This window comes from Carica papaya, chromosome 9, assembly GCF_054855325.1.
Source record: "Carica papaya isolate Zhongbai chromosome 9, ASM5485532v1, whole genome shotgun sequence".
NCBI classification, from domain to species: domain Eukaryota; kingdom Viridiplantae; phylum Streptophyta; class Magnoliopsida; order Brassicales; family Caricaceae; genus Carica; species Carica papaya.
Window position 1 is genome coordinate 1124547 of NC_142317.1, and position 13845 is coordinate 1138391.

At 34.3% G+C, this 13845-nt stretch overlaps 3 protein-coding genes across 3 annotated transcripts; all 3 read right to left on the minus strand.

The window, feature by feature from the left end:
* Positions 1-4489: 4489 nt before the first annotated feature.
* On the minus strand, positions 4490-7095 carry LOC110823243 (protein phosphatase 2C 51-like). The gene is made up of 4 exons (XM_088211530.1): positions 6588-7095; positions 6028-6509; positions 5058-5163; positions 4490-4904 (listed from the first exon to the last, which is right to left on the minus strand). Exons 1-4 carry the CDS (start codon positions 7093-7095, stop codon positions 4588-4590), a joined length of 1413 nt encoding a protein of 470 aa, XP_088067656.1. The 3' UTR covers positions 4490-4587.
* Positions 7096-8082: 987 nt separating this feature from the next.
* Positions 8083-11049, minus strand: EMB2261 (Tetratricopeptide repeat (TPR)-like superfamily protein). The gene is made up of 2 exons (XM_022053820.2): positions 10911-11049; positions 8083-10744 (listed from the first exon to the last, which is right to left on the minus strand). The coding sequence occupies exons 1-2, from the start codon at positions 10929-10931 to the stop codon at positions 8123-8125; spliced, it is 2643 nt and encodes an 880-aa protein (XP_021909512.2). The 5' UTR covers positions 10932-11049; the 3' UTR covers positions 8083-8122.
* Positions 10798-13495, minus strand: LOC110823443 (RING/U-box superfamily protein). The gene is made up of 2 exons (XM_022053821.2): positions 12703-13495; positions 10798-11300 (listed from the first exon to the last, which is right to left on the minus strand). Exons 1-2 carry the CDS (start codon positions 13397-13399, stop codon positions 10873-10875), a joined length of 1125 nt encoding a protein of 374 aa, XP_021909513.1. The 5' UTR covers positions 13400-13495; the 3' UTR covers positions 10798-10872.
* Between the last annotated feature and the right edge of the window lie 350 nt (positions 13496-13845).

The window sequence follows — 13845 nt, forward strand, 5'->3', positions numbered from 1 at the left end:
TTAATATTTTTATTGTAATTATTTTAATTAAAATAATTAATGTGATATAATGTTTTTTACCCATAAATATAACATAACCCAACTTATCATTATAATTTTAAATTCACTAATATACTAATTTTATGTGAAATATAAAAAATTTAGTTATTAAATTATTGTGGTGTTGGTTTATAATATATTTTACTTGTTAAGTTTTATTTATTGAAAGCTATTATATATATATATATATATATACATATGTGTTTGTGTGTCACGTCATACCAACAACTACTTATAGGTCCACCGTATGTAAATTTCCACCTATAAAGAGGGGTGGTAATGAAAGTCGAAGCATCTTATAAACATTATTATTATTTAATTAATTTCCTTCATTGAAAATCCTACTCTATCTTTTTTTTTTTAAGAACTTCAAATTTTAAAAAAATTAAAAAGAATCCACTTTATAAGCGTGGAACCTTTTATATAAAAAATAATTCTTTATATTATTACCGTTTTGCCGTGCAACACGTTTGTTAGTTAGGAAATAAATTATAATTTATGAAATTTTAAATTTATTATTATTAAAGATATCTATTCCTATTAAATTAATTAATTAATTAAAAGTATTTTTAAATATATGTAATACACGGTGCCAAAATTTGGATCAAAATTAATTTTAACATTTTAAATATATATAAAAAAAATATTTTTAAATTAATTTATTTTAATTTTTGTTAAATTTGTGAAAAAAAATAAGTTATGCATGAAATTAAAAATAATTTTGAAAAAAAAAGTAAAAATTTGGGTTCGGATGATATTTTTAAAAGAAAAAATAAAAATTGGTGGTCAGAGTGCAAATAAGAAAAATTTTGCCACGTAGGACTGCCCAGTCAGCAATCTCGACGAATCGGAGCACGCCGTGTGGTAAGGCGTGCTGACGTCGATGTCACGCGAAATGCCACGCGGGCAATCCGCGTGTCCCGCAATTGAACAGGTCATAATTAATCCCGCGCGTGTGGACAGCCCAAATTTATTATTTATTTAAACGCGATCGGACGGTCGAGATCAAATCGCGATGAACGGTTCATATTTATTTTATCTTTAAACGCGATTGGACGGTCGAGATCAAACGCAATAAATGGTTCAGATTAATGCGATGAACAGTTCAGATTAACGCGAGATTGGTATAAATATTTCCTATCAAACTGAACCTAAACCCTTCGTGTCAGCGTCCCATCGGAGAAGAAGAACCAGTTGCTGGAGAAGAGAGCCGACTGTTGACCGTCGCAGCACCGAAACCACCTCCGACTGCCAAAAAGGTAAAAATTCGCCTACCCGCTCGAAATTCGATTCCAAACACTCTTACTGTCATATTGGAGCAAAACGAACGGCGGGTGAGCCAAAAATTGCGGGTTAGGCCTGGCGGCGGTGTCGCGAGCAAAACCCGTAACCTCATTCGATGAGCCCCTTTTTATTTTCCGTTTCGTACGATTTTTTTTACTATTGTGTTTATCGTTCTGTTTTTTGCATATTGACTGAAGAAAAACTCTTAGCCGCAAAGGTGAGTTGGCGGAGCCGCCGCACCTGGAAAATCTCATCGTCGGTATGTTCCTGTTTTCTTATTTTTTTGGGCCAACTGAGATTCTCTAACGTATTTTTTCGCAGAGATATATATAAAGTCAGCCGAAATCGGCCAAAATCGACCGAAAATAGCCAGGCGAAGGCAAACTGCCACCACGGGTGGTGGTGCCGTCGCCGGAGCACAATGATGTCGTCGTGCCAAAACCCCAAAATTGGCCGAAAATAATTTTTTTTTACACCAATTTTGGATTTATATGGTATTTTTAGATACATAACAAGTATTTTGGATTACGTATGGATAATTTATGAATCCCGGGGACCGCCAATATGCACAATAGAAAGTTCAATATTTCAGATACTGATTCGGGTAAGGATATATCAGCATTTTCTCCATTACGGTAAATTAAGGTTTAATAATTAATAATTATGTGTCTTTATAAAAAAATTAGAGAATCTTAAAAATAATTACAGGTCATTAATAGAGGCGAAATTTGTTAGTTCACAGTCATTTTGATTTCCTGTTTATTTTTCTGTATTATCTATATTTATTTACTATTATACTGTGCGTAACTCAATTGATAAGTTTTAAGGTCTTTTTGGTTATTTGTTATTTGTTTCTCCTATATTGCGTGTCGGTATTCCAGTCATTGTTTATTTGACTGTATTAAACTATATTGTTATTTAAATGAATGGTGAGTATAAAATGAGATATGGTTATTGCATGATTGATTGTTATGCTAATAGAAATCTGTATGGAAATAACTTACTGGGTGCCCCATAAAAGGCGAACGGGTCTAATACATAGGAAATACTGCCGTGAACGTTACCTTAGTCGAACAGGAATAGAAAATCCCTTACCAGTAAGGTTTGAGAGATATGATTCACCTTCATATCGGACTGAGTATCGAAATAGTGGAATGTTTGACGCTCATTACTGGATGGGGTATGGGGACGACCGGTTAATTGTTTAATTGAATATTGCATTCATGAGTAAGAGGACATTCATATGGACAAAAAATGGTACCGGTAAGTGGTCAAAAATATAAAATGGTCGGTTTTTATCATATTATATGTGATAAATAATAGTGCATGAATATGAGTTTTCATAAGTTATTGTTGAAAAATATTTGTTATATAATATAAAATAAATGACTTTTTTTATAATAAATAAATTTATATTAAATTAAGCTTTGATTTTTTTTTTCTTTTACAAATCTTCAGCTTTACATATATGTGATTAATGTGATATTCTCTAAGCTAGTGTCGTTCACCCATTTATTAATTATTTCATATCAAGAGAATCAATATCCAAATTCCGATCAATAAAAGATTTGTGAGTAATTAACCACCCGGACTCCCTTCAATAAATAGTGAATGTCGTCATATAATTGCTTAATTATTTATCTTTTGTTTATTTTTTTTAAATTTTCATTTGTTATTTTATAATGAATATTGTGTAAGAAATATAAACTCTAAATCTATTATTTTCTTTCCGAATTTAATTCGTAACTTTATTTCTATTTAACTTCCGGACATTTACAATATATATAAATATAATTTAGTTATTTTAATTTTTTTTTTTTCATATTATGCCTTTAAAAAGGCAAAAGAATATAAATCATCAAATTATAATACAAAAATATTACTAACTAAATTATAAGAAACGTGAAAATTTTAAAATCAATGTATAAATTTTATGGTCAAATGTATAAATTTTATTAATTTTTAAAAAAATTGCATGTATTTAGGATAGGCTATACATCCAGTTTGGGATATATCTATATATATATATATGTGTGTGTGTGTATACATGTATGTAAAGATATGATTTTATGTGCCTCTCGTTTGTCTTTTTGAAAAGTGAAGCAAACTCAAGAAGTACGAAGTATACGTGGTTGGCCATGAATTAAAGGTGTGGTGGACTATTTTATAAAATGTGTCTTTGAAGTTTTTGCCCTAAAAGATATATTTCGTATCGATTAATTTTTACTAATTATAATAATTACAATAATTTAAAATTTTTATTATAAAAATATATTTAACTATGAAAAAAGAGTTTATTGCATATTCGATAAATTAAAAAAAAAATTATTGTGTATTATGAATTTTTAATAAAATTACATATATGGGTTTTTTTAAACTTATTTATTTTTAAATAAAAATCGAAATATTTAACTATAAGGTAAAATTATCTAATTATTTTTTTATGATAAATAAGTTGATGATGGTATTTATGGTAGCTATATATTATATATATATGTATATCATAAGTAACAAATAGATTAGTTCGCGGTAACATTCAATTAACCATGTGGATATATATATATATATAGCTATAATAAAATACTAATTATGATTTCACATCAAAATATTATTTATGATGTATGCATGTTGTTATCGTGTTCTTAAATTATTCTCTTTGTTTTATGATTATGTCTAATGAATATGTATAGTGTAAGAGGGTCTGTATTTCTAAAAGAGAAAGGCAAGGTCAAAATTAATAATTTAAACTAATTAAATAAAAGGGTTAAGTTAATAGAAAATTTTGATTATTAATTTATGACAGAAAATTCAATGCCATATATATATATATATTAGTGGTATATATATATATATATATATATAAATTGTTTACATCATGTCAAATAACCCAAATCCATGAGCTCTTTCAAAGGCCCATGTTGATTGTTGACATTGGTGTAATTCTCCATTTTAACCTTGTAATTAATTATCTATTTTGTAACTTGTTAATTAAAAAGAGACAAGTCCAAATCTTATTATGTACATAAGATTTATTATTTTATGGGTTAATGATGATTAACCCATAAAATTAATTTAATTTATAACTTAAAAATGTATTTATATGTTAATAAAATTAAAACGATCACATTGGGTTTTATTATAATAAGTGATTACGATTATAATAAAATAAATATTACGTAAAAATTAAATTTTTTTAATTAAAATAATTATATTAAGTTAATACACAATTTAACCTTCGATATGAAAAAAAAAAAAAAAAACTAATTAAATGTACTTACAAAAGTTGAACCTGTTTAACTCGACAACCACAACGCTAATATTGTCTCTGCTACCTCGAGCCATGGCTAACTCTGCCAACACTAACGCTGCCATCGCAGCTACTGATTTTTCTTGCACAACCTTATAGCCATGCACTTGGCCATTGCCATTAAGGCATTTCCTCACAATACGACATGCTTCTTCATTCGATACGACATCCCACAAGCCATCGCTTGCTAGAATGAGGAACTCATCGGCTTCGGTCCGCTCGAGTACTATTACTTCTGGTTTGGAGATTATGAAGGGTTTGAGGTACTGATCACCTACGTGTTAAAATTTTATTATCGTATCATTAATTTTTTTTTTTAAAGTTAAATTTTCAACGGTTAATTTGGTTAATTAGTAATCAAATGGGTAAAAAAGTGTGGTAATTAATTAAGTTAAAAAAGTAAAATTTGTGGTGATTTGTTATTTACCTATGGATCTGGAGGTAGCAAGAACTCCCAAGACACGGTGGCCATTCCAGTTTATGACCCTTCCACCGGCGCCTTCAATTCTCTCCAATTCATCAACCCTGTCAGGCTACGCACCGTTTTAAGAGTGTCAATTCAAACATAAAAAATAAATTAAAATTAAAATTAAGTATTTAAAACAAAAATTAAATCTTAAACTAAATTATAATAAATGAGAATTATTATAAACCAATTTAATAATTTATCATATGTTGTCACGTATGACGATGATTATACACAAATCATAGAAGTAAAAATAATACTAATTAAATGAAACAAGGCAATTAATATCCTAAGATACATTATTTAAACTAATTACACTTTGTTAATTATGATCCAATCGAGCACACTACGATTTCTCTGTCTCAACAATGAAATTAATTATTTTTTATTAATTATAATCAGCATGCAATTATATTTTTTAATAAAAAAGTTAGATTAAATTTTTAATCTATTTTAATTAAAAAAATTAATTACTATAGAATATATATATATATATATTAAAAATATCATCAACTTAGTTGGGGAATCGCTGCAAGACACTTACAGCTATAATTAATTTCTACTTCTAGTTCTGTGTAATCATCACCAGCTAGCTTAGGTAGCTGCCAGGCAGTAGTACTGAAGTTGGCCTTTATTGTCTGTGTATATATAATATATATATATAGTTTTGTTCAACATTATATATATATATATTTTTTTTGTTCATTCATTATCACGAAGGAACCAGATAAACATTCCCAACCCATTTTATCATTTTCCCCCAGAATCCAGAAAAATTCAGAATCATCTGTGCCCGTAATATATATATATATATATGTATATATATATGGTAATATATAAGGCTTGAAATTTATAAATTAATCGTAAAATAAAGTAGAAAAATATTGTTATATATATATATATGTAGATTATATATTTTAAATAAAGTTACCTTATGATCAGTAGACAAGGCCAAAGGAGAACCACCACGAGCAATAACAGCCCTGGAATCCCCGCAGTTAGCCACCACCACTTCTTCTTTCCCCACCACCGCCACCACCGCCGTCGACCCCATCGTTTTCACCGACGCATCAAAACGCCCCGTTTCACGCACCTCCTCATCCATCCTCTCAAATCCCTGTTCCATCACTTTCTCCCAATCCACCCTCTTCCTCCCATTTCCTCCCCACGCTGCAATTTCCTCTCCTAAAACTCTATGGAGCCTTTCCCTGCACGCTTCCGCCACGCGCGCACCACCATGCCCGTCGTAAACGCCGAAGAAGTCGTACTTTCCGCTTTCGGTAGCTACAAAACCTAGCTCCACTTTCACCGTATCCTCCATCTCTCTCCTCATCCCTATCAGCGACACCCACCCGTGTGAATCTCCCCCAGCCCTGTCTCCGAAACCGGATGAAACGACGCCGTTTTGAGAACCTGATGAGGAAGAGTTTATATTTACATCCGTAGAAGACGACAGCACCGACAGTGATATCTCCGTTAAAGTACTCTCACCTGCGGAATTCGATTCACCATTTTGGCTTCCCCCTTTTTCCAGGCAACGATTATTGCCGGAGAAGCTTTCAAAGTTTTTGCTTTCCGTGATCATGGATATCTGTGTCCTGGTCTGGTAAGTGTACTTCACTCGTCGGATTGGCAATCTTTTACGACGGCCATTATTCTTGGTTTCGATCATTGTGAGCTGACTCATTTCGTCGGCCATATCTGAAGTCATTTGCCGGAGATCTTTTCCCGACGGAGAATAGAGCCGTGGTATCTTCTTCTTCTTCTTCTCTGGTTGCATGAAAGCTGAACTAACAGATGAACGACAATGTAATATCAAAGTTGAAATCCATTCAATATATCGATAATCCTCGAAAAAAGGAGTGACTAAACAGCAACGAATCTCAGCCGTTGATTTTCGATGTTCCCCTTGGCTTGCGCCACATGGGTTTGCTTTGCGCCACTGACTTGGATTTTTCAACCGAGACGTGGACGGCTCCGATACTCTGATCGGACACATGGAGCTTCATATTTAAAGTTAGTGATTCTGTCCGGTACGGGTGGGGCCCACAACAGGTGGTCCCGCCAAACTCGGTAATTCCGTGGTGTCTCGTGTTGTAACTCTGCGATTTGTTTGTGCCATTCTCTCTCTCTCTCTCGCTCTCTCTCTTTTTCTACTTTTCGCCCTGCGAGGAATTTTGACTTCTCGTATCTTGAGGACACGTGTCCGATGATGCTGGATCACACGTCATAAGTCGGACCTCGCGTGTTGTGTCAAAATGCCGATATTTCGCGCCTGGTGTGGTGCGAGATTCTCGAACATATTTTCTATGTCGCGTGGTGTGGTGACGTGGCCCGAAAATGTGGGGCCTCGGGGATGAAATACATCACGAGTTTTGATTGGGCTGTTGTTGGAGACGGTGACCGACTTGTACGTTAAACCCGATTTCAACAATTTGGCCTTTTAGGTCCACGTGTTAATTTTCGAGTCGTAGATACTCATGACCTGCACGACTTCTTGAGCAGTGGCATTGACTTTAAAATTCCAATTTTCTTTGGAGAAACTTTAGATTGCATTTTAAAAAATTTCCACAAGAACTTATATTTAACAAAATTATTGAGAAAATATAATTTCTATTTGTACATAATCATATAAATCAAAGTATTAAATTAAAAAAAATATAAATTTATCGTAATTCGATAAAAATTACTTACGATTACATATAAAAGCGAAACAAAATTTATATCTTATGATAAAATAAAGAGTATATAGAACTCTTATAAAAATAAATTAACGAAATTTTTTTAAAAATATTTTCGTATTACTTTTTAAGATATACACAAATTTTTTTTTAAAATATATACACAATATTCACGTAATCAAATCACATCAAAAAATTTTGAGTCCAAAATGGTGGGTTCTCCGATTACTCATTCCAATAATTTAAAAAATGAGAGAAATCAAAATATGAACAATAATCACAAGCCTCCAAAGAACATAAGCATGAAGCAAATCTCATGAACTTCCAAAAGCAATTATAATCTTATCACCAATAATCATTGCAAGAGCATCTTCCATCTCTAAAATGATGGAATCGATTCGAATCCCTTATTATTATTTCTCTTCTATATGCAACCGAGATGTACTTGATTGCATTATGACAGTCCCCACATACACGAAGGTTCTTGAACACCCGAATAGGTTTGAGTTTGGCTGTGTTTATCAGACCAAATGCAACAGCAATTTTTTCGCTGTGCTGAAACAAAAATTTCTCCTTCTGTTCCTCCTCTAGTTCTTCATGAAGAACAAATTTGGTGTCAGGAACATACCCCAGTCTCTTTATTTTCAAAGCCAGTTTGTCTAGTTCATCATAGATTTCTAGAGCTTGTGGGTGTAAAGTATCCCCCACATAGAACTTGTGGACCTTATTTTCCACCTCTATCCAGCTATAACCTGCTTCTTTAATCAAATTGCTTTCTTTCATGGTTTTTCTAGTGTCTGCCACTTTATCCCACTGACCCAAAGAAGCATACAAGTTTGATAACAATATATAGGCTGCTGGATCATGCTTGTCCTTTTCAAGAATCATATTTGCAGCAAGCTTTCCCAGTTCTATTTCACCATGAACTCGACAAGCTCCAAGAAATGTTCGCCAAATGAGAGTATCAGCAGGGAAGGGCATTGAGTTTATAAACTCAAAAGCTTCTGTAAGAGAACCAGATCTTCCCAGTAAATCAACCATGCATGCATAGTGTTCTGTTCTGGGAGAAATTCCATGGTCTTTGCACATTGAATTGAAATGTTTCCATCCCTCTGAAACCAGACCAACATGGCTGCAAGCAGATAAAACAGGAATATAAGTGATCTCGTTTGGCTTCACACGTAACTCAATCATGTTGTTGAATGTTTCTAACGCTCTTTCAGCATATCCATGCTTTGCATAACCAGTGATCATTGAAGTCCAAGATATAACGTTTCTATCTTCCATCTTGTTGAATACTTTGGAAGCAGCCTCTATGTCTCCACATTTAGAATACATATCTACCAAAGCATTGCAAATCTGTTGGTTTGATCTGAACCCTGATTTTAGTACTTGAGCATGAATCTGCTCTCCTTTATTAAGAGCACCAATGCTTGCAGCTCCGCTCAATAGGCTACCAAAAACAAAAGCAGAAACTCCCATTTTCTTATCCACAATTTCGTGAAAGAATTCAAATGCTTTCTTAGGATTCAAATTCTTCGAATACGCATCAACTATAATGTTATAAGAGACCAAGTTCTTCTCAAATACAGAATCAAATGCTTTTCGTGCATCTTCCAGCCTCTCACAGCGAGCATACATGCTAATCAAAGAGTTTCCAACACAAGTATCTGCAGCAAGACCCAGTTTGATTGCATGGCTGTAGACCTGCTTGCCAATTCGAGGATCCAAAAGGTTTCCACAAGCCTTAAGAACAATCGCAAAAGTAAAATGATTTGGCAGAATACACCCATTAATCATTCGGTGAAAAAGCTCAATAGCTTCTTTATCATGTCTGCCACTTTGAACATATCCTGTAATAATGGCAGTCCAAGACATAACATTATGATCAAGCATCCTATCAAACACCTTCCTAGAATCATCCATGGATCCATCCCTAACACATTTTGCATACATGTCTACTAAACTACATGCAACACAAACATCTGAGTTCAATCCTGATCGAATAATCCAAGAATGCAACTGCTGACCCAGCGAGAAGGACTCTACCTCCGCACAGGCGGAAACCACACCGCTTAATGTGAACTTGTCGGGAATGTAACCACTAGAAATCATATCTAGAAAGAAATCAATCGCGTCCAACGGGTAACCCAGCTGCGTAAATCGAGTTATCATCAAAGTCCAAGTTACTACATTTCTTTCAGGCATTTTGTCGAACACTTTACACGCAGAGTCCAGATCGTGGCTGCCCTTCACAAACATATCGATCAGAGCACATCCGACACAGACGTCTGACTCAAAGTAGCAAGATTTTATCAACAACCCAAAAATAATTCTTCCAATAAAAACATAATCCACATTTGAACAAGCACGGATTACCGCTGCAAAGCAATATTCATTAGGCTCAAACTCAGTTTTGAGCAAATCAAGGAACGTGACAATAGCTTTAAATTCCATTCCATTATTTGCGAAGCAAGAAATCATAGCACTCCATGAAACCAAATCTCTCTTCTTTCCCATACTTCGAAATATCGCATTAGCTCGCACCCAGTCGCCGCATTTTGAGTACAAGCTAATCAGCGAGTTGCAAATGACAGAGTCAAGTTCGAGTCCGGACCGAGTCAAGTGGACATGCACGAGCTTGCCGAGCTGGAAATCGCGGGCCCTGATACAAGATTTAAGGAGGAGGGAGTAGGTAATGAGGTCGGGGTGGGCACCCTGTCGAGTCGAGAGTTCAAGAGCGGAGACTGCTTTGCGGAGGCGACCAGCATCGAGTTGCTCGATCAGACGGTCCTTAAGGAGCTCAGGGTTGTTGATGGGTTTGATGGACGGTGACGACGATGGCGAGCGAGAAGGCTTTTGGCCGGGAGGGTTTGAGGGTCTGAAAGAAAATGGCGGGATTTTGGCGGGTGACGGAGGAAGGGAGAAGCTCGGTATCATCCCTGTGGTTGGCGAGCTTGACAGAACCTGAATTGGTTGTACTTATCAAAATTATAAATTGTTGTTAAACAAAATATGTATTCTACCAAAAAACCATAGCCAAAATTAACATTACAAAAAAATTTATATACAAAATGAGGAATCAAAAACGTGAGTCAACAAGGTTGAGATTCAAGTGGGGGTGGAGAATTACGGCAAATTGGGCAAGAAGCATTCAATCTCAGCCACTCATCAATGCAATCAGCATGGAAAGAATGGTGACAATTGGGTATTGTCTTCAGCGTCTCCTTAGCCTTGTACTCGCACAAGCAAATAGCGCAGGTATTATCATCTGGCTTCGGCAGCCTCTTGCTCTCTCCCAGCTCAATTTTCGGATACGACTCAATTGTCGGACCATCCAGACCCGTTATTATTACGGGTTCGGGTGCGATTGAGCTGCCGAATTCAAATTCTCTGACCCTGTTACCCCTCCCCGCGTACGACTTCACCTTGCCGGAAATAAAGCATATCAGGCCTAACATACACAACACTGCCGGCACGCCGGCGCCGATCGTCACCGCGTACCTTGCGCTCCTCGGAAGTCCTGAGAATGGTTTTGTGGATTACTCAGTTTTTAGAACATCAATCAAATCAAATTTGTAATAAACCAATTATGGGCTCTTCTTGGGCTTCTCTTGGATTCACCAAATTTAAGCCCATATTATTTTAATTTCATAAATCCAATACTGTAAATTCGTAATCTCATAGTCAACCAATATACTTTGTTGACCAAGCGGATTAGATTCCGTAATTATTCGCATCTTAATTTGAGATAAAAATTTGAGTTTCGCTTCTTCCCATCTAAAGATAAACTTAAAACGTAATTATCGGCAATGTGAAAGTGTTGACCGGAGCCAGGAGGGCCAAATATTTTCTAAAGTCAACGGACTTTAAGAACAGAGTTTGAAAGATCTGGTCCGTCCGATTGTCCTACAAAATATTTCGTCAACACTTACCCTTGACGGGCTTAAAGGTCAAGTTTAAAAAAGTCAAACGACAGGCCGCTTCGACATTAAAAAACAAAAAAATCACACTCCATCAAGTCTAACATTTCCATTTGTTTTCTTCCGTCGTCTAGATTTACGCTTGGTTTTTTTCTTGGCGTTGAATGTTTGACTTGTACTAATTAAATTTCTTCTTCTCTTATAAAATTTATTATTATTTTTTTAATTTATAAAGTATAGTAAATATCTTATTGTTAATTTATTATCACTATCGTTACAAGATATGGTAAATACCTTATCTAAGATTATAAAAATTTAATTTCTATGAAAATTCAAATACCCTTAATCTTATCTTTTATATTAATGTTATTTGTAATTAGATTAAAAAATAATTTTTATAATATATAAAATTTATCTAATAAAATATAATAACTAAATTTTTTATGTATATAATCATAATCAATTTATTGAAAAATCATTATGTAACATCATTGAAAATTTATCATTTTATAGTAACGAAAATTTAGGTTTAGTAAAATAAGGAAGACAAATATTTTTTTTATAGAAAAACTAAAAAGATAAATTATAAAAATAAATGTCAACTATTCATTTAAATTACTAAGCTAACTCGTGATATGTTTTTTTAAATATTGTATAATTATATTTTATATTGTATAAGTGTAAAATTAAGAGTTTCAAAATCCTAAAACGTGTCGTCCATTTGATGAGAAATATAGTAGTATTATATATATATATGTATATATAAAACATACTTGTCAAGTCCTATTACTTACATTTTCTATTGTTATTCTTTATACTTACTTAGCCAAATACTTATATATTAAGAATTTATTTAGCTTATAAGTCAAGTTCCATATAAATTTCAACTTTATTTTTTTTAAATTCAATTAATACCATATTTAATGAATAAAATAAAATAAAAATAATGGAAAAAAGCCATCAACTTTCTTTAAACGAAAAAATAAAAAGTAAATTACTTACCATGTTGATGAACATTGAAGCAAACAATCTCCCGGCTAGAATTGCTCGTGAACCCACACCGCCCACCTCTCGACTCGCACTTGCCGCACCTTGGCCGCCTCCACTCGAGCCGCAGATCGCCGCCGAGGTCCGACGACGGCACCTGCTCGTAAAACGGCCACTCGACCGGGACACTTACGGTTTTCACCACCCGGCAGGACTTCGCCAGCGAACTTATAACCACCGAAGACGACGTAGCAAAAACTGTGTCGTTTCGGTCACTGAGACACGCTATCGGATTCAGCCCATACCTCAAGTAATCGGCTGAGCAACTAAAGAACGTAAAATCTTGATAGTAAACTCCTTTGAACGGCGAACCCGATAGATTCAGAGAGAGAATCCGTTTAGGTAAGCAGTTTTCCGGGTCGCTGACCCAGATTTCTTGCGTTGCATAATCTACGCCTCTGACTGTGAACTTTCCTGAATATGGAAGATTTATTGTCGTTTGATTCACGGCGTCGCAAGATAGATCGAAACCGGGTCGGTATCCGCAAGATTCAGGTTGGCGGTTCTTGATCCGAAAAGGAAACCGGATGGTTGGCTCGTTTCGGCCGCAAACGGCGCCGTTTGTACATGCATCAGTGCTTGCTGCGATTTGGAGTAATAATAATAAAGGGAGGAAGCAAAGAGAAGAAGAGATGACTTTCGGATTGTTCATGGAAAATTTCTGATGGGTTTTTTCTTTCCTCTGGTTGGAGTTGGTAGTTTAGCTGTAAATAAACACACACCCACTCACACACACACACACACATGTGTGTGTGTGTATATATATATATATATATAATATGTAATAGCGTGTATAGGAAAAAGTCTACATGGGTTTTAATTATAACTTAATACGGTAATAATCCAGTAATATATAAATAGTATTTTCCCAAATGCTCCAAGCATTCAAATTGATCCAACCTGTGAGAGATGTGACTACACTTCAGTCAATATTTGGACAGAGAGGGAAAATTGTGTTGTTTGAAATTTATCATTACATATATATATATATATATAGAGAACAATAAATATACTAAATATATAAATTAATTGTTGTTTATAACAAAAATTCAATAAAAATATCTAATAACCAAATGCCAGGTACATGAATTTGAAGGC

Bases quoted from the DNA above. Each gene is read 5' to 3' on its own strand.
- LOC110823243 (XM_088211530.1), bottom strand. From the start codon at position 7,095: ATGTGTCCGATCAGAGTATCGGAGCCGTCCACGTCTCGGTTGAAAAAT. The intron at 6,510-6,587 runs GTGAGAGTACTT...CTTCCTCATCAG, and splicing joins TGGTGAATCGAATTCCGCAG to GTTCTCAAAACGGCGTCGTT. The intron at 4,905-5,057 runs GTAAATAACAAA...TTTAACACGTAG, and splicing joins TGCTACCTCCAGATCCATAG to GTGATCAGTACCTCAAACCC.
- EMB2261 (XM_022053820.2), bottom strand. From the start codon at position 10,931: ATGCTTCTTGCCCAATTTGCC. The intron at 10,745-10,910 runs GTAATTCTCCAC...CAACCAATTCAG, and splicing joins TGCTTCTTGCCCAATTTGCC to GTTCTGTCAAGCTCGCCAAC.
- LOC110823443 (XM_022053821.2), bottom strand. From the start codon at position 13,399: ATGAACAATCCGAAAGTCATCTCTTCTTCTCTTTGCTTCCTCCCTTTA. The intron at 11,301-12,702 runs GTAAGTAATTTA...AACCATTCTCAG, and splicing joins CTTCAATGTTCATCAACATG to GACTTCCGAGGAGCGCAAGG.